Source organism: Colletotrichum navitas, assembly GCF_030913465.1.
Source record: "Colletotrichum navitas strain CBS 125086 chromosome Unknown LY79scaffold_234, whole genome shotgun sequence".
In the NCBI taxonomy this organism is placed as follows: domain Eukaryota; kingdom Fungi; phylum Ascomycota; class Sordariomycetes; order Glomerellales; family Glomerellaceae; genus Colletotrichum; species Colletotrichum navitas.
Genome location: NW_026850780.1, coordinates 1,670 through 20,523, shown reverse-complemented (window position 1 = coordinate 20,523; position 18,854 = coordinate 1,670). Strand labels below are relative to the sequence as shown.

At 47.3% G+C, this 18,854-nt stretch overlaps 8 protein-coding genes across 8 annotated transcripts; 4 read left to right on the top strand and 4 right to left on the bottom strand.

Annotated features, from left to right (window-relative positions):
- Positions 1 to 179: 179 nt before the first annotated feature.
- On the top strand, positions 180 to 413 carry LY79DRAFT_595418 (uncharacterized protein; the record flags this gene model as incomplete). Its single annotated transcript, XM_060561777.1, has 1 exon — positions 180 to 413. The coding sequence occupies one exon, from the start codon at positions 180 to 182 to the stop codon at positions 411 to 413; it is 234 nt and encodes a 77-aa protein (XP_060406845.1).
- A 22-nt stretch (positions 414 to 435) lies between these two features.
- On the top strand, positions 436 to 2,462 carry LY79DRAFT_530827 (uncharacterized protein; the record flags this gene model as incomplete). Its single annotated transcript, XM_060556208.1, has 5 exons — positions 436 to 731; positions 820 to 854; positions 902 to 1,114; positions 1,178 to 1,414; positions 1,471 to 2,462. 5 exons carry the CDS (start codon positions 436 to 438, stop codon positions 2,460 to 2,462), a joined length of 1,773 nt encoding a protein of 590 aa, XP_060406844.1.
- A 458-nt stretch (positions 2,463 to 2,920) lies between these two features.
- Positions 2,921 to 4,529, bottom strand: LY79DRAFT_595417 (C6 zinc finger domain-containing protein; the record flags this gene model as incomplete). Its single annotated transcript, XM_060561776.1, has 2 exons — positions 2,921 to 4,287; positions 4,511 to 4,529. 2 exons carry the CDS (start codon positions 4,527 to 4,529, stop codon positions 2,921 to 2,923), a joined length of 1,386 nt encoding a protein of 461 aa, XP_060406843.1.
- A 939-nt stretch (positions 4,530 to 5,468) lies between these two features.
- On the bottom strand, positions 5,469 to 8,672 carry LY79DRAFT_620341 (OPT oligopeptide transporter; the record flags this gene model as incomplete). Its single annotated transcript, XM_060562051.1, has 12 exons — positions 5,469 to 5,768; positions 5,829 to 6,078; positions 6,141 to 6,317; positions 6,381 to 6,455; positions 6,511 to 6,611; positions 6,671 to 6,750; positions 6,806 to 7,483; positions 7,539 to 7,736; positions 7,797 to 8,310; positions 8,362 to 8,440; positions 8,495 to 8,538; positions 8,616 to 8,672. 12 exons carry the CDS (start codon positions 8,670 to 8,672, stop codon positions 5,475 to 5,477), a joined length of 2,547 nt encoding a protein of 848 aa, XP_060406842.1. The 3' UTR covers positions 5,469 to 5,474.
- Positions 8,673 to 11,249: 2,577 nt separating this feature from the next.
- LY79DRAFT_530819 (uncharacterized protein) lies at positions 11,250 to 12,259 on the top strand (the record flags this gene model as incomplete). Its single annotated transcript, XM_060556206.1, has 7 exons — positions 11,250 to 11,351; positions 11,418 to 11,474; positions 11,538 to 11,610; positions 11,674 to 11,723; positions 11,893 to 11,943; positions 12,005 to 12,079; positions 12,146 to 12,259. 7 exons carry the CDS (start codon positions 11,250 to 11,252, stop codon positions 12,257 to 12,259), a joined length of 522 nt encoding a protein of 173 aa, XP_060406841.1.
- A 1,176-nt stretch (positions 12,260 to 13,435) lies between these two features.
- On the bottom strand, positions 13,436 to 14,128 carry LY79DRAFT_573878 (uncharacterized protein). The gene has a single exon (XM_060559525.1). The coding sequence runs from the start codon at positions 13,911 to 13,913 to the stop codon at positions 13,593 to 13,595; it is 321 nt and encodes a 106-aa protein (XP_060406840.1). The 5' UTR covers positions 13,914 to 14,128; the 3' UTR covers positions 13,436 to 13,592.
- A 1,835-nt stretch (positions 14,129 to 15,963) lies between these two features.
- On the bottom strand, positions 15,964 to 17,542 carry LY79DRAFT_573876 (uncharacterized protein). Its single transcript, XM_060559524.1, has 3 exons — positions 17,349 to 17,542; positions 16,762 to 17,284; positions 15,964 to 16,701 (listed from the first exon to the last, which is right to left on the bottom strand). The coding sequence occupies exons 1-3, from the start codon at positions 17,410 to 17,412 to the stop codon at positions 16,242 to 16,244; spliced, it is 1,047 nt and encodes a 348-aa protein (XP_060406839.1). The 5' UTR covers positions 17,413 to 17,542; the 3' UTR covers positions 15,964 to 16,241.
- Positions 17,543 to 18,021: 479 nt separating this feature from the next.
- On the top strand, positions 18,022 to 18,321 carry LY79DRAFT_675344 (uncharacterized protein; the record flags this gene model as incomplete). Its single annotated transcript, XM_060564433.1, has 2 exons — positions 18,022 to 18,192; positions 18,277 to 18,321. The coding sequence occupies 2 exons, from the start codon at positions 18,022 to 18,024 to the stop codon at positions 18,319 to 18,321; spliced, it is 216 nt and encodes a 71-aa protein (XP_060406838.1).
- Positions 18,322 to 18,854: the final 533 nt, after the last annotated feature.

Below are 18,854 nucleotides of genomic sequence, written 5' to 3'. Positions count from 1 at the left end.
ATGCATGGGTGGTCAGCAGGTCCAATATCAGTATCCTAGTTGGTTCGCTTGGTTGCTCCTTTGCGACCCCATGAGCTCCGATTTCCGTCAGATACTTCTTTTATGATAAGGAAAGTACGACGCCCCCTACTTAGGATTGTCAATACAATATCTCAGCATTCTAAGCGGCGACTTCCATTATGGCCTTCAACGATACAGAAGTGGACAACAGGGACCGTTTTCTGGCCGCACGAAACAGACATCCCGTCAACGAAGCCATTGTTTTCATGGAAAATCACGTCACCGTGCCTGGGAAACAGCAACCTATTTTCAGCGAGAAAAAGGGCGAACTGGTTAACCTGAACGAGGCTTTGGCGCGAGAAAGGGAGAGGTACGAATGTCTACATGCTTCAACGCATCATGGGCTGACCTAAACGGCATTTCATCAGTGCGTTGATGTGGAAGGAAGTTGACGATGAAAAAGAGTGTCTCTTTGCCCTGATGTTGCAAGTACAGGAGAAGTTGTCAAAGAAGAGGAATGGGGGACGTCAAGTCCAACCCATTGCGGAAAGTGATCTGAGGCAATGTAGCTGGGAGCAGGTTCTGAACGAAGTCAACACAACTGCGGAGCGGTGGAAAGGCAGCCCAGATAAAGAGAGCAAGACAATGGTTTTCATCGACAAGATAGGCAAGTACAGTGGAGCTCTCGAAACCTGGCTTGGGTTGTTGCCGATGGGCGACTATGGATCCAGGTATGTTCAAGTCGTCCCTATTCCCATCAACTTCATTCAACTTCACCTTCATGTATGTTGTATAGGCTTACGTACGTCTCTTTTGAAGTATTTGCGGCGTCTTTAAGCTGGCCATTGGGGCAAGTAAATACCACATTCCTCATTAATCAATCGTTAAGATTACTCACAAGGTGAAAAGGCTGCCACCCAGTACAGCAGCACCGGAGAAGCCATCTTCCAGTTCCTGTCTGATATACCAGACATTATGGAGAATGCAAGGCAAACCTTTGCTCTATATAAAGAGATGGGAGGTCATTCACTCGATCGGCGAAGCTTTGAACTCTTCAGAGCAGTTCTATCAGCGCTTAACCATATCATGCAGTTTTTCGCAGACAGCAAAATGGGTATGTTTTACGAAATCCATAGTCAGCCAAGTCGTTTCATTTTCTGACTCGAGTGCAAAACAGATAAGTTCTTCCAGGTCACCATAAAGCAAAGCGCATACAAAAGCGATTTGCAAATCAGCGTTGACAACGTCAGAAAGCAAGCCCACGCATTCAAAGAAGAGGCTCACATTTGCCATGCAAGAGAAACTCACGAAAATTCGCATCTTTTGGCAAGAATCAAGGCGGACAATGAAAATTTTCAAAAGCGTCTCCTTCAAATGCTGGAGTCCAGCCCTCTGTTCCGATCAAACCGCTCAGGTATACGGGATCAATTGTCGTCTACCAAGGATACGCTGCTAACAAATGATACTTAGAACGTCTAGCACCAGAGCATCGATCTTCCACACCAAGGATCGCAGCCTACGACATGGCAAATGTGGACTATACAGTGCCGGGCGACGGCGCCGAGTCTAGCCTACTGTTGCCTCATGTTATGTCGCAGGAGGTTCGCAACCACCTCGAAAGAAGGATGGCCGATGACAAAGCGGAATCAGATGCGAAGAGGTCAAAACTCTATCAGATTCTTGGTTATGACGAGAATGGCGTTCAGCAGGACATCGCTTCTTGTCTCCGACATGGCTATCGTTTGGAAGAGAAGGGGAAGTCCAAGGCTGCCGTTCTTTTTCAACATCGCGACTTCAGGTCATTTGTGAGACAGTCCAAAGCCTCGACATGTCTGTTAGTAAACGGCAGAGATGAAATTGCCGCTTCCGATGGTATATCTCCGCTTAGCTTGGCGATGGCTGAGCTCATGCGCATATCTCAGGCTGCGGAGACAGAGATGGGACAATCCTTCGTTATTGCCTTCTTCTGCGGCGAACACCGGCCTAGATACTCGCCAGACACTGATGTAGCGTGGCATTCGTCAGCAATTGGCCTCATTGCGAGTCTGATCGGTCAACTACTCCATCAGATGACAGACAAAGGAGCCAGAATTGACCTCTCCTTCTTGACATATTCCAAATGGAGGAAACTGACGAGGCTTGAACCGAAGATTCTTTGCGTATTATTCAAAAGGTTGGTGAAGCAAATGCCACCGGGCACTGTAGTATTGTGTATTGTCGACGAGGCAGCGATATACGAAATAGGAGGACTCCAACCCCATTTCGTTTTCATCATGGACAAGTTGTTACAGCTGGTGAGGAGCTTTGCAGATGGACCGCAAATTTTCAAACTGCTCGTCACTTGCCAAGATCGAGCCGTGGCTGTATCTCAACTTTTCGGAGATCACATCCTGGATTTGCCGGAGACAGTTGATGAGAACGACTCTGCGCAGTACGTGATATCTAGAATAGGGCTAGAATAGGGCTCGAAACTTGACTTGCCTTCTACGCACTTGATGTTTTTCAAAAATATGAAACGTCCAGACGAAGAGGCCTGCGCACCTAGTTAGTTTGGTTTATTGACAACCTTTCAATTGTACATGACGTCTCAAGAAATATGAATATATGTCACACAAGGTGATATAAGGCGTTAATTACTGCCCGTAATTAACGGCGTCGTTTTTTACGACAATATATCATCAACTTTTCCAACCCTTAACCTTTAGCATATGTGTATCTCAATCCACTCAGTATGAGATAGTAGCGAACTGAATTCATACAAGGACACGGCAGAGAAAAAGCCGCTCCAATCCTGCTGGTCTTCTTGGTGGAACTCTGACTAACTACCAACATAAATTACTCAAAACGTGTGGTATCTTGATATGGGTTTTTTTTTCCTTTTGTTTTCCTTTTACAATCATGCAAACTTCATTGTGGAGTTCTATCTCCCCCTTTCGCGATTTATTGCTTCAGAAACATACGAGTCGACGGGAATCGATGTCCAAGACCCATTTAATGCATCAAACTTCCTTGTCAACTTCTCCTGCATTTCGCCATTTTGTACTCTCTGGACGCTGAGGTAGATGTCCCCCTTCTGATCTCCAGGCATCGCCACCCATAACTTATGGACTCGGGGCGGATTTGGAATGGTTGACAAGGGGTCTGGAGAGTCCCTTTTACCGTCCTGTGGACTGTCTTGTACACCCCTTTCCTCGATTGTCATCACTTCTCTGGCCACACGGGCTGATAGCTCCGCATCCCAGATTCCTGCATGACGCTGTCCTAACAGGATTAGCTCCACTGCCTGCCGCCTAATCTTGGGGACGCGGCATTTGATTGCTGTGTAGAACAAGGGCGGGATGAGGCCAATGTCAACAGCATACTCGAGTTGAGGGACGTGGGAGCCAGGCGTGTCTGCTGCTGGCGTTGGTAATTCTGACGACGACGGCTGAATTGTGTCGAGAATCTCTCGTGCGCGGGAAACAACCGAGGCAAACTGATGCGTATACAGGTCGAAGATCAACTCGTTTCTTGGGTTCAGAGCGGTGTTGGTGATGATCTGTGCCATGGTGTGGTATATCGGTAACTGTCGACATACAAGCGTTTCGGCGTCTGATAAGTGGCTCCAGCTCTGAGCTTTAAAAATATCGAAATAGTGAAGCCACCCCTCGAGATCATTCCGAAGAGTTTGTTGTGTAGCAAGAAGCTCGAAGATGTCGGCTACATCTCCTGATAAGTTTACCGCACTGCCATTCCGCTGAAGTGTATGGGCTCTGAATAGCAGGCCGTCCAGGCTGTGACTTGCATCGCGGGTCGTCTGAAAGGCCTGGGGCAACTGATGCCATATGAAAGACATGGAACCGGCAGCCCCAGAGTAGAACTCGTTCACGAGGAGAGCTGCTTGCAAATCAAGCCTTGGAATCTCTTCGGCAAACCAGTCATCGGCCGGATCGGAGGACGTTGCCGATGTTCTGTTTCGGAGCAGGCTGCCTAACAGTTTGAGACTATATCCAAAATGAAGGAAACCGCTCTTGTACCGTCTCTGGATGAACTCCAAGCAGACAAATACTGTGCAAACAATGAGGGCAACACGAGTCGACTCGGTGCCTGGCTTTAGAAGATGAGGTTGGAGAAGTGAGATGGATTTGTTGTAGTGCAGCAAACTGAGACGTTCTGCGGTGTCAGAGGCCTGACGTTCGCTCGCCTCCTCATTCTTGAAGTTGCATGGTTCAGTGCTTGCCAGCTCTTTCTCATGAGCAGCCCCTACGGCGAGGATGGCGTAGAGTATGGCAGGCTCAGTCGAGCTTGCTTGGAGGACGAGTTTTGTCCAATATGGCGAGCTGAACATACCCAGTAATCTGCTGGGCGCCTGACGAACGAACAATTCAAAGTGGCGTTTGTTCGAAGGGGTCAGCCCAGCAAGACCGGCGTGCGTGTTGCAACGTGCCAAGGGAACTGGGGTCGGCGGCGAGGGCAGCGGTGGCCTCCGGCCAGAAGAGCAGCTCTCACCACGGTCTGCGTAGGCGCATACCTTTCCCATGACAGCGCATCGCTGACATAATGGTCTCTTCTCGTCAGACTTCACTCTTCGCGTTCTGGATAGCGGTCAGACAGATTTTTGAGTAGCTGTAAAAGCAGGCTGGACTTACTTGCAAGTCAAACAGCCCCTTTCCACCTGCTTAGGTGACTGATATGAGATTCCACAGCTATCAGATGGGGTCCGGCTACTGCCCATGGCCGTAGACCCTTGAAGGGCGGTGAGGTCAATTTTTATGGCGGGCGCTGGATTTACCATGATACGCGGCGCAAGACGGGCGTCGCTCGTCCTGCCGAGAAGTTCCGGGGTGGACCTGGGCGTCAGCTTAGGCGGAGCTTTTGTATCGAATACACAAGTGCCAAAGACTTGGAGGATCGCAAGGCAAGCAGAAGAGGGGCTAACTCTGAAGCAAACGACGATGTATAAAACCCTTCGATCCAGACAACCATTAACTGGTTAGAGATCCTTAACGCTGATTGGCTGCCCTTGCTACTGTATGGTTTCATCGCGCCTTTTCTGGTAGTAATTGGCGCCGGTCGCGGCAAAGTGTAATCTCCGCACAAAAACTAAGTTTCGGTGAGGCTCACCGCGTCAATGCGCGCCGTCGGAGAAAAGACTTCGGCTTGGCCACTCTCATAACGTTTGGGCCACGGCCTGCTCGATGTTGGCCAGGATTCTATGTGAATTGAAGCAGGGAGGGACGAAGGAATTACTGCGCATTTGTCTATCATACGTGACGCGTCCCTCATATGTTCAAAAAGACTCCGGCCGGACTGGTATATCTGGTGATTACATTCACGTTGACGTAGGCGCTCAGTGCTCAACTGTATTCCATTAAATCCGAGCATCCTCTCGGCGATACCCCAGTCTTCGCCCCTCTTCAAGTTGAATGCATTACTATAGCATTGGCAACTTATCTCGCTACTCTTCAAGCACCAGAGTTCTCAATCAAGGTTTGTTATGTCGCGTAGTTGCCAACGCGTGGTCCGAAGTATTCGCCTTGAGGCAACTGCAGCCTTGTGCAAGCCGTCGCTTCGCATCCACTCTCTGAGTGATTGCCCCACCAGTTGAGCTCTAATCCATTGTAACTGACAGCAAAGAAGATGATGACACCAGCAATGGCTATGGCTGTTGAAAGGGCTGCTGAGAAGACGTAGTTGTACTTGGACCAGAATGCGAGGTAGCGCTGCCGGAGGTACACCATGCTCAACCATCCGGGAAGAACGGCGGGCCACATGTAGGCAATATTATACTGAAGATAATCGTAAGCACAGGGTTGGTTATCTCACGGCGAGATGAGCTGAGGGCTTACGGGTGACCAGCTGATACCTCCGCTAAGGATCATAACCGGGTGGATCTTAGAAAACCAATGTGTACGAGGGAACTTCCTCTGGAAGTAGTATAGAACAAATGGCACAGCAAAGCCGACAGGGAAGGCCGACAAAAGCGCGGTATAAATGCCTCCCGGGCCGAAGACCTTGCGGGCACCAAGACTACCAAACAGCACAGCAGCTGTGAAGTAAGTGTTGACACCGGGGCACGTGAATCGGTCTTTCTGGTGCCTGAAAATGAACAGTCACGTTAGAGGGCGGCGTCTTCCGAATGGGGCGCAGGCAGCACCTACGTGGAACAGAGATCAGGGATGCTCTCAATCTGGAAGTTCATGATACCAGTGCATACGAATGCCGAGACAAATACAGCCACAACCTGTGCGAAGAACGTGTGACGCTGGGGAATCTTTAGATAATGCGCGAGTTTGAGGTCGTTGGCGAAGTCTAGTGCATGAGCCGTGGTGACATAGCTGGATTTGGAGGTCAGATGGTTGACTGAGTGCTCATAACGTCATTGGGGTGATTTTACTTACCCAAAACACTTGAAGAAGTTCATGGCGAGAGCGTTGCCAGGCTGAACGGCACCTCCAATAAATTCGGCCAAAACGCTTGACAAGTTAGCCGAGTCCTGGGATGTCGGTCGTCATGAAAGAGGTGCTTTACTTGAACTCAACCTCCATTCCAGTAGTAGCAAAGATTATACCGGTTGGAATGACAAAGACCAGCGCAAGGGCGATTCCGAAAAAAATGACGCCAACGCTGGTCTGCATAAGATCGTTAGCACCTCCCCGCCCTCCCTCTCGAGGGTAATGGAGCCACTTACCTCGGTGGGCCATGCAGTAACGGCAGCAATACCGAAAGCAATAGCAGCCAGGTTGAGAATGAGATACCACCACTCGGGTACTAAGCGCTATTATTACGATTTGAGCCGCTATGGGGACTGATGCTCTGAGCCTACCTTCAGGGTAGTTGGACATCATCTTGGTATGAACATCCTTGTAGTCGTCTGAAGCTTCTTTCTTGAAGCTACGCACAAAGCTCCGAAACCCAATAGCTATGTCATGGCGATGATACAGAATGGCGTAGGATACCGTCGCTGAATAGACTGCGAAAAAGAAGTAATACATGGTAATGCTACTGGCAGCCAGGTAACCGGGAGAGTAGGCTTGGTACTTGGCCTCGTCAAGCCATCCCCGTCTATCAAGAATCCTAGACACGTTGTAGGGGCTGCCGAAATGATTATACATTAGATTTGAGTTGATGGGAAGGTATGCGGTGTTGTATGCGTTGGTCCAGTAGAGGCCGATGATTGTAATGCCTCCCAGGATAACGCCGATAAAGGTGTTGAATGTGACACGAAACGGAACAACCAGTGGTTGAATAATGTGAGTTGCGACGTTCCAGTCAAAGGTAGGCAAGGGATTGAACCCCAGACCGTTTCTGACTCCGGCGATGGTAGCAAGGGCAAAGTTGTTGGGTGCGATCCAGGCCATCCAGTTGAAGAGTGACAGGGCGCGAAATATGTAGTCAGGAAACCAGAACCATACGAACATGCTGGCAAATGCGACCACAAACAACCGATATCTGGACATTTTATATAACCTTTTGAATGGGCCAGGTACTGGGGGATTTGTTTCTACGAAAAGCCTTAGTTGTCATCCTTATTCTGAACATTGCTGTAGAGTACTCACCGTTGTGGAGAGAGCTGTTTAGTGCGATGGTGACGAGCGAGCCAGGCCACAGACAAAAGGCAGGGTACACTAGGAATCTCCTGCAAAGGCCGGCTAGGCCAAATCCCATAAGATTTGTTGATAGTGCCAGTAAAATCTGGTAGCTGAACGACTTTGCATACTTCTGCCCGAAATACCTATCCATCCATTGTGTGAAGACTACGAACGCAAGTCAGCATAGAGCTTCACAAGAAAGGCCATCGCCAGATGACGGCGTACTAATATATCTAGAACTGGGAAGCGTCTTTCCGACACTTGCCATGATCGATATAAGCATATGCTCTTTTTTATTGAACGGCCCATTGTTCAGAGTGTGTCTTACGCCGAACAGTGTAATTCCGACATCGGGAAGCCATCTTTCTGCTGCCTTCCCTGCTGGATACGCCAGCAACTGAACCACCTCGGCACGGAGGATGATGGATGGCTGGCGCACACTGAACAGCTGGTTGATAAACGCAATGAAGGCAACGAAGAATATGCCAATAACCCAGGCACGGATAGTGCTCACGGGGAGAGTTACGTCGTCGTGCGAATCGACAACGGCACGCACCTCGGCGTATGGACTGTTGGTCGTCAAGAGGGAGACTTCGATCTTGACCTCGGAGATCTCGTGCGTGTGTGAGTTGGGGTTGGAGAAGATATCGTCATTGGCGAGAAAGGCTTTGAGACGCTCGATAGCGCCGGCTGGGAAGTTGGGGTCGAGGCCGTGCTGGTGGACGAGTCTTTCGGCGGACTTAATGCTATGTTAGGAACTTCCGGGGTTGATGTGTACATGGGGGCATACCTCTTTGGCCTCCTCAAGAGAAATTGTAAGGGAATGTTCTCTAGCTTCGAGGACTTCTTCCGGGGTGGCATTGAGTTGTCTTTATGATGTCAACGGCGATCCCCCCCAGAGTCCAAAATGAGCTATATCCTACCTTGATATTTCTTCAATGGAAACCTTCTCGTCGATGCTTTCTCCCTAGATCGTGTTAGTTCTCAAATAACAATGAGTCGCTTTTTTTTCTTCTTTTATGTTTGGGCTTTTTAGTTAGTCACCTTCTGAGCCGTAATGGGATCGACCGTTTCCGCATTTTTCTCATCCCCGTTTTCCATAACGATTGATTATGACACGCAATATAATGGGAACTTGTGCAAGTCCCTCAGAGGACACACAAGGTAATACAAATATCGCGTGAAGTCCGGTGAGATGAACAGTGGCAACCTCCATTCCGCATTGAGGCCGGAAATGCCATCTTTATTTGCATCCTTCTGCAAATTATAACCTTAAATTGGAGGCTGTTGTACCTGCAGAGACTGTGCGAGGAGAATTGGCTCAAAAGTCGCATGTCGCGCGGATGCCCTCCCAGCTTGGCAAAACACTACGAGACTCTGCAGCATGTTCAACCGTTGATGTTTTAGCCTCATTGCCTGGCCAAACAATCAGACATTGCGTAGGTTTTGGAAAAATACTCTCAGGCCACCCTCGGGCCATTTCGGCAATCGCCAGTGTGTGAATACAAGTAGAATTACTGCGTCGAAATGACGATTTTTCGTCCGAAAGTGTGGACGTCCAATGTTCGGCCAGGGAGAGCAATTTGTACTGTGTGCCCCTCCTAATGTTCCTCCGCATTTCTTGTCCTGACGAACGTCTCTGCCAGAGATTCTTCGCTTCTTCTGCTGCCTCGCTGCTTTGGTAACAAGACTTTCAGCACGAGAGCCGACAAACAGTACCAAAGTTGAGACGTCGCATTAGCCGCATCAAAGAGATATGGAAGACGGCATACCATTTAGTGGCAGAGCCATTTTGAGTTTGAAATCAGAAAGTTCCTTAAAAGCCACGTAGCCGTCCGTATGCAGACTTAACTGACCCAACAGATTTTAGTCGACAGTTCCATCTGGTTATCTTCAAAGAAGACAAAGTCCTAGTGTTAAACCATAGAGAGACGGTTTCATGGTGAGACGTCGTAAATCACATGGACCTTGGTTTGGTGCACTGTATAGAGAATACTTTATTCTGTGCACTGCTACAGACGTTAACGATCAACGTGGTTCAGAACTTCCTTACCCAGCTTCTGCTTACGCAGAGGTGGGAATCAAGAACCGTGAGACCGACACCAAGATGTCGACTGCCATTCCGAAGCCCGAACCCCGAGTGGCAATAAACACGACACCAAGGAACGTCATCTGTACATGGCTGATCATTTTCCAGATCGCTCTTGTAGATTTACCTCAACGTCGAAAACAAGCCAAGCCTCTTGGGCGATGACAGTGTCCATGCAGGCTCTCCCGCTCGAACTGTCAACGTGCCACTAAACTCTAACTTTATTCAACCACTCTTTGCTGACTATGGCTAGCCAAGATAGCTGCGCCACCTGCATTGACGATATGCAGTGATCGACAGAATGTCCGGGTGCAAAGCTCGGTTGTTTCCTATGGCGATGGGTACGATCAAAGCGGAAATTATGGCCGTTTTTCCAAACTGCATGAAGTATTGCATTCTGTTGGTTTGATTGCTATGTTCAACGTAGCTTACAAAAAGAAAAGGGAAGGAAAGAAAGAAAGCAAGGTAAGAATTAGTGTCACACATCAGCCATAGAGCAAACTGATAACATGATCATGAAAAAGCCTTACTCAGCCAGCAGGCAATCACAACAGTTGTTGGAACGCGTCTAAACACTGATACCAGAAGAAGCAATACTGCTTACTCGGTCGCCATCAAGTTAAACTCTAATTTGAAGTTTGATCTCGCTCGTGTAAAGTTTGCAGGTGGGTATCACGCGTCCATCACTGCCGATTCGAAGCTTATTGGCTCACCACTTTGCCGGAACGTTTGGAAAGTAATAGTTATTGTACGCACATGACTTGATTGTGAGCAAAGGGTGTCTTAAAGTCACCAATGCTGCTGCGATAATTATCTATATACATCCCAACGGAGGAGAGAATCTCGGCTCGAATTAAAAGATTGCGCGTATCAAGTGGATATTCATAAGCAAGCTAGTCTGGACTTTTGTGACGTAAGCTAGCGATTCGTAGCTTTCGCGCTCAAATTTGTTCAAACCTGGACCCAGTGTCACGTCACTTGCAGCCACTATCCACTCTTCAACAAATATATCTGACACATGGTCTATACAACAATCAAGCTATAGGTCACTATACATGGCAGAGACCATCATGAAGCAGCGCTGGCTAAGCTAGCTGTCTAGCTTGGCGCTGAAAGAACACCCTCAGTTGGCCATTTGATTCGCATGCTGGTTGACGCGCCATCTTTCTGACTGGCAATGGAGATTTACCTCCTTAAGCTTCGATCTACATTCCACGTCCTGGGTTGGATATCAATGGGTAGATGCTGTTCTATTTCTGGGTCAGGCGTAGTTGATGGAGGCTATGGTCGAAACACAGCCATCAGCCACGACAAAACGAAGGCGATGCTGGCACTTGCCTGGTTGAAGACGAGTATAAAAGCCAACGGTCCTTCTGTCAGATATAACGATTGAGAAAACAGCATCACCAACAAAAACCGTACAATAACCATTTCTCTCAACAATTATCAGTTTACCACATCATTCATCCATATACAACGTGACAATATGCAAGGAATTACATGGATGCATGCTCTCCTGGGGTTTATCCTCATGGAATCTCTTGGCTTGGCACTTGTGCTCCCTTCCGGAGCTGTGGCGGAGCGCTCGAATGATATTTCTGCGAAGATCCGCCGTGAAAGTCTGGCTCTCGACAAGACTCTTCATATGCGAGATGATCACGATGACAACGATGACGATGACTATGACTACCGTTAGTGTTACAGCATGAAATCTGGCTCTCGACTTCTTGAAAAGCAGGCTGATGTTTGATAATCAGATTGGCGTCGATCACAGGAGCCAGGACCACCGCCACCTCGACCAGGTAACGATGACAGTGAGAAATACCACGGCATAAGACAATCCTCTTAGGACAAGCAAGCTAATTCCTGCTCTTCAGATGGGCCTCGACAGCGGCCACAAGAACCGAACTCCCCGCCGCCTCGGCCGGATGGCGGTAACGGTGGGTTCAAGTCGAAGCATGGTGGTGTACCAAGATCAACATGCTAATACTTTTCATTAGGTGGCCCTCTAAGGCGACGACAGGGTCCCGACCCCCCGCCACCTCGTCCAGATGATGGTGACAGTAAGTACAAAACCATAAATGGCTGTCTACTTCAAATCAAGCAGGCTGACTTTCAGAAGGGCCTGGACGGCGGCCCCAAGACCCGCCACCTCCACCAGGTAATGGCGACAGTAAGTACAAAACCATGCATAGCTGTCTGCTTCGAATTAAGCAGGCTGACTTTCAGAAGGGCCTGGACGGCGGCCCCAAGACCCGCCACCTCCACCAGATAATGGCGACGGTAGGCAAGAGATGATTAATGACTGCGTTCCAAATCAAGCAGACTGATGTACCTTCATTAGGTGGACGCCGACCACGACCAAATGATCCCGGCCCCCCTCAGCCACCTCGTCGGCGAGACAACGGTTTGCACAGTGGTAGGTTCTTAGAAATCAAACCAACGGAGAGAAAACCCCAATAACATTCAGCTAGTACCGCAACAGAAGCAGACACCGCCTAAGGGTCCTGGGGATCCGTCTGGCAGACCTAACTCTGGTCCCGGGCCTGACCAGCCCGATAATGGTCCGAAACCACCGAGAGCCGTAGACCGCGACTAAAATCGTAAGAAAACCCTGCGGTCGGACAACATGGTTCCTCGAGGACTGTCGGAGCAACAAATCATATGGATTTCGCCGGGGTTGGTATGTGCGAAGTATGAGTGACCTGTTGTTGGGTTGACTGAACGGCGAGCCAGTCTTTCTTTCAGATACGATGAATCATGTCAATTCCAAAGTTTCATGGTAGTGTTGCTGGATTCTGGAAATTGACCAAACCAAGCCGGGATATCAAGACTTACCAAGAGATATTCTATGGCAGAAGGAAATTCGGGGTTGTGAGCTACTCTCGTTTAGCTATCTTGCCTTAAATTGCGAATTCACACTCTCATTTTCGTTTCCAAATCGACGATATCTTGATGGAGAAATGAAAGGAAGAAGAACATTAGTAGTATACCCTTTGAACTTTAGCTCTCTCAGACCAGTGCCAAGTCCAGAATTAAATTGGATGTAGGATGCCCGCAACCCCTATGCTAGGTAATGGCCAATGAGAAAGCTTGGAGAGAGGCTTGGCCGTTGACCGCTACTGACTATAAGAGGTCTCAACAGATTCATGATTAAGCGATTGTACCATAATGAAGATAGTATTTAATCAGCAGAAGCATGCCAGGTTCATTTTTGATCAGACAGGGTGCACGGCATGATTGACAAGTGGATGTCATAATATACCAGTACTCATGGTCTGAACAATCATATCAAACAAGTCATCAACGGCTGATGCAGAACTGCGTGTTCATTCTGTCAGACCATACAACAGGTTTACCGTTGGACGCCGAGCACATAACGCCATTGTACAGAATCTGCGTTCGGAGCTACTTCGGGTCATCACTCTCTAGCTAGTAGGGTGAGCTGGATGACTCTTGCTGCTTTAGCTTACCTTACACAAGAACCTAGGTGGGGCTAAGATAAGGCTTAGGTGAAACCAAAGTAATCTATATGTACATAGGTTAGGATTACTAAAAAGAAAAAGACAGACTAGTGTAATCCTATGGTAATAGCTCCAGTAACTACTCTAAATGTATTTCATAACCTAAGACTTTAAACAACACGATAGGAAAGACTTTAGTTTAATCTACTTCAAGGTAGTTAGTTGTATTTAAGTAGTCAAAGTAAAAGTTTAATATTGTTCCTCTGTCTAAGCTTCTTCTAATTAGTCTTTCTTATACTCTCCCCTGATTAGACCTATGTTTCTTTTTGCCTAACAATCCTAGTTAGCAATTGTATAATTATGATAGAGCCAATTGCCCTACCCTGTTTCAATATGCTGATACTGATATTGATTGTTGAGGATTATTTCAACAACCCCCACCTACTTTAGATTTACTGTCTTATTGCCTTATGACAGCCCCAACTTGCACCAAGAGTCTTTTCCAGTGGCGTTGGTCATAGCGCACGCTTCCCGCATATCACAGTTGTCAATGTAGTCCCCGTCCCATCTGACGCACCATCTTTCGGCATCGTGACTTCCGCGAGGCCCATATATCATTTTAGTCTCATTGCCACCAGCCTTCTTATTCAAGTAATCGCATGCCTGTTCCGTAGCGTTGTTGTTGAATGTGTTGTCGGCCATGGTGCAACGGCACTGATCGTACGTGTCGCACGCTTTGGCAACACTAGCGAGTAAGGCGGCAGTGAGGGCGCTGATAAAAATCTTCATGTTGACGCTGGTGTCTTTATGTTTTGTTTTTAGGTAAGGATTAAGAATGCCAAGATGTGGTAGTATGTAGCGAAAGGTTAGATGGGATGAATCATTCTCTTTACAGAGCGTAGATTATTAGGCTTTATATCATTAATAGAATAGACAAGATGGAATGGAAAACGTTATCTTTCGGCATCCCCTATGAAAGGTATAATTAATGACCTATAAGAAACAAGACAGTGGCAGCGCAGGAGGGCCGGCGAGTCAGAGAATAAGGCGGTGGGGCATAAGCTATTATAGCATGTAGACGGCGCGCCGATTATTTCGGAGGAATGAGCACACACGCCCCAGAAAAATTCCGACAGGCAGCATTAGTGATAATCTATTAGGCGCCAAGAGGTGGAATCCATGTAGTTGTGTATTTTAATGTGTTCTTGGCCCCTATTTGCTCTGTCTAACAATCAATCTTTCTGTATGCGTTTAACTCTCTTATTATAATACAGCGGGTCTATTAGAACACTATTACAATAGTGGTGTTTGGATACTAGAGGGATAGTAAATCTAGAGGAGGTTACATAACTAAACACGTAACCCCCCCTAGGCTTAACTTGTCGAAGTGCTAGAGTATTTGGTGGTCAGCAAGGTGTGCTACAAATGGGGGTGCCTCCACTTTTGTACGCGCTTTGTCACTATATTACTGATAATTTTAGCTTCGCTCACCTTGCTCTCTTATGCCTCACCCTCAGTAGATATCTTTTTACCCTGGCTCACCCTTGCTCACTAGGTGCCTCACCCTTACAGTAAAGCCAACTCTCCCTTCTATTCATTTCGCAACGCATGGATGCACGGACCCCTCTGTTGACGAATATGGAAGACGCTCTGTACCCCTAACAGGGCGGCACACATCCGAAAAATCCTTCGAAGTCTCTGCTCTTAACCCCACCACGTTCCCCCTCAACCCAATCAACCAGACGATAACCCCCTCGAGATGGACTCAAGAGGCCTCCTTTTGGAACGGTTCAAGGCCTCTACCGACATTGACAGCTTCGCGCTGATCCCTCGCTCGCCCCGTGTAGCGACTTTCAAGCTGTGCTAGATTTTTCCCTTCAGCCTGCCTCGGGAGTCTTTCCAAAGGCTCTGCTCCCTTTGGGTCCCTCTAAGCCTGCCCAAGGTTCTTCCTAGCACTAGCCTCCCAACTAGCAGAAACTCGACTTTCCGTACCATTGGGAAGGAAAATAAAGAATCTAGCTGAAGGAGAGGAACAGAATAATGTATGACTGAGGATGCCACAGGCTCCTAACGGCTATAGAATACCCCCTATATATCCGCATAGATGTTACGATATCACCAACCGGCCCGACCGGTGGTGAAGTGGGGCTGCTCCGAGGTCACGTGACCCGCCTCGGTTGCTCACCTTCACCATGGTGATATTCACGGCAGTGGCCACTGTGTCCTTCATCTTCTTCTCCAACTAATCAATCAACAGCTTCACCACCCATTATTCAATATACGCTATTGCTGCTATCGATCGGTCGCCTGTGATACCAACAATAGAATCCTGGCCTACTTAAAGTAGCAACCAGGCGCCCTTTGCCCTTCTTAGGGAGCCCCCCGGCGTCAAATACAACAGCAGCAACAACAACAACAACAACAACAAAATCACCCTTAAAGCAGCGCTACTGGATGAGCCTCAAGAGAGCTTTGAGCGCAAGATCTGTACAATATACTGCCACTGCCCATGTAACTCCACTTAGACAGGGATGTCAGAATGATTCACTATTGCTCACGTTCTGCCCTCCACAGCAGCCAGGTTTCGACGACGTAGTACTGTAAGATGTGCCAAGATGATTTAGTCGAAATGTACTGCTTATGAGGATGGATGATTCATTTTGAAAAAACCTGTATGCATCTTGTATTTGTCGATGATTTATTGGGATATGATGGTCTAGAGTTGTTCATGCACTTCAATATGATTATGACTCAACTCTTTCTTGCCGATTGTCTTCAAAACAGTCGAACACCTTGTCGTATCTAATCCATGAACTTGCAATACATATGTTATTTTGCTCATTTATTGTTATTTACTGAAATCGAAGTCATGCGACTGTAGGCAAGTTTTCCCCTTTTCACAGCCGATCAGGCCCTTAGAGGTATGATGAGAAAATGTTTTGCCGAACGGAATTGCCTTGATGCTAGTACTCAGGGCCGTGAAGACCGCTACAGTCGACATCGCCTGAACTGTGCCTTACTCTTACTTTTCACCTGTTTTCATTGACGTACCAAACGCTAATAACAATCGGGCTGTTTTATACGAAGCCCGACACAACAGTTTACCTCTGCCAGGATTCAATATTCCGGGTGATCGGCATCCCCAGTGTTTAAGGTTGAGGATTGAAAATCGTCCCTCCCCCTGACGATCACAGTTTCAAATGGCAACCCAGACTCTGCTCTCAAGACACCGTACACGGACGAGGAATCAAGCTGCCTTCTATCAGTTTCCGAGAACCTTTTTGCCTCTTGAAGATGTTGCAAAACGACCTCTCCAACTTTCAGTTGTGCACCGGCCTTCTCTGCGCAATCAATGCCGTGGCCAACGTCTTTCAAAGCCAGTGTCAAGTCCGACATGGGTCTTTCGCCCCGTGGTGGCATGTAGGCTCCTGTTGTCATCCGTTTTGATATTGATAGAGCCAGTGGTCCGTATTGCTGTTCAATAAGCTTTTCCATCGCCCCAGTGCCAAGTCCCGTCTTTTCGGCAAAGACGTGAGCTTCAGCGACAAGCTCCATCATCCCTGCGGTCATGAAGTTCCTGAGAAAGGTAAGTATTGTATTCACTGTTCAGTTTACGGGCCAACTTTGCTGTACTTACCCGGCCGTCTTCATCATGCTAGACTGCTGTACATCTTCGCCGAGCCGAATGATACCCCTTCCCATGACGCCAATGATGAAGGGGCCAATCCTATCCACAGCGTCGCGAGGCCCTGCGATGATCCATAACAGCTTTCCTTCCGCAGCCACAGGACTTGCGCCGAACACAGGAGCTGCGACAAACTTTGCGTTCCTATCTGCCAGACGATCTCTCGCTGTTGCCGACGAGGATGGGTGGACGGTGGACGTGTCCACAATAACTTTGCCAGTCAAGTCAATTGATGCGGGGATTTCGAGTAATGCATCTAGAGTTGCTTCGAGCGCCGTGTCATCGCTGAGGGACATGAAGATTATATCAGTATTATTGGCAATATCCTTGACATTGGAGCGTGCCAGCCCTCCGATCTCTGAAAGGGGGGCGCCGCGTGATAATGTCCTATTGTAGTACTGCAGATTCGGTGCACTGAGTTTGACGAGGTGTTTCTGCAGGTTGCTTGCCATGGCAAGACCCATTGATCCTAGACCTATCATAGTATTCAGCAAGAGCGTTGAGATTTAACATTGTAATTATAGCTGGCTATTCTTTACCAATCCACCCTAATCGCGGGTGCGGGGTCAAGGGACTCAACGGTGCTGAGAGACCTGTTTCCATGGTTGCTTATATGCGGTTATTATTGATTGCTGGCTTAATGCTGTGGCAGAGGTCTGAATGTGTGAGGTGAAGCCTGTCTTATGCAGATGAGGGTACACAATATTTTATAGAAGGAGAGGATTCGGAGTGGTCAACCTGATGAGTCAAAGGTCCGGCCAACTGACAATGGCTTGCCGCACGCCCCATCTTTTCGGTTTCTTATCCGTCGGTGTTAGCATCCGAAGGCCGACGTTATCTCATCCGCAGGCTGGAATACGGGCTCGCACATCCGTAATCTGTAGACTATCTTACAGCTAGCTTTGTCCGCATAAGATAAATCAAGCACTTGGAGAACAGGGGATAATTAATCCTGTTGCCATTCTGTCACAAGTACATGTCTCTTCATAAGTATATCTATCCCTCATTCAATTTGCAGAACACACAGCATGTAATACAAGGAGGCCTACATTTTGCCCAATATAGTTGTCAGCGCTATTTACTACATGCGCGATAACTGCTTCATGACTAACGGCTTGGACATGCTGTGATGACAAAAGCGGATCCGTAATTGCCACTGCGCAATTACGGCTTATATCACGACACATGCTCAATGCAGGCACCATCATAAAGATGCTGGAGCTCCCAGTCATCAACGACGATATCATCAAGGCCATCGATGACAACAAGGGGAATTTTATCTCTAAAATCGTCGAGGCCTATCTGGTGGCCAGACAATCCTACGTTACAACTAACGAGGAAGGCAAGTTGGGCTTGACCATTGGCACAGACAAGATCAAGACAGTATTTAGACGGATCGCTGTCTATCATCGCTAGTGCACCAGACACTGATTCAATATTACTAGCTGGACACCCCTCCTATAAAAGGCTGAAGTCATGGCCAAGGAGATGGAATCTATGGACTTCGACTAAGCGCTCATCTAAATTAACCTACTCAAGGGCAACAAATTCTGTAATGAACTGCAGCGTCCTGACATTTATAAAGAGAAGTAGTTGATTTTCCTAAGTCTAAGTACAAAAGAAAACTTGCCTAGAAATACTCTTCCTAATATAGGTCTTATTAGTTAGAGGCACTACTCTATAGTGTCTCTAACTAGAACTAGCTATATAAAGCTATCCTAGCTTTATAATATACCCCCCTAGTTATAAAGTCTATCTTTATAACTAGATAAAAAACTATAGATATTTTTATAATAAAAAAAAACAAGATAGTTATTAGTTAATAATAGCCTTTTAAGCTAATTAATAGGTAATAAAGTAAATAATAGTATTATATAAAAAGTCTTTTAATACTATATCTTATTATTTATTATTATTTACTTTAGTAGTAGTTCCTTTTATTTCTTAAGGTACTTATTTTTTTTAAAATAGGTAATAGTTAACTACTTACTAGTTAAATAATAAATATTTTTTAATATCTTATTATCTAACTTTTTTTTTTTTTT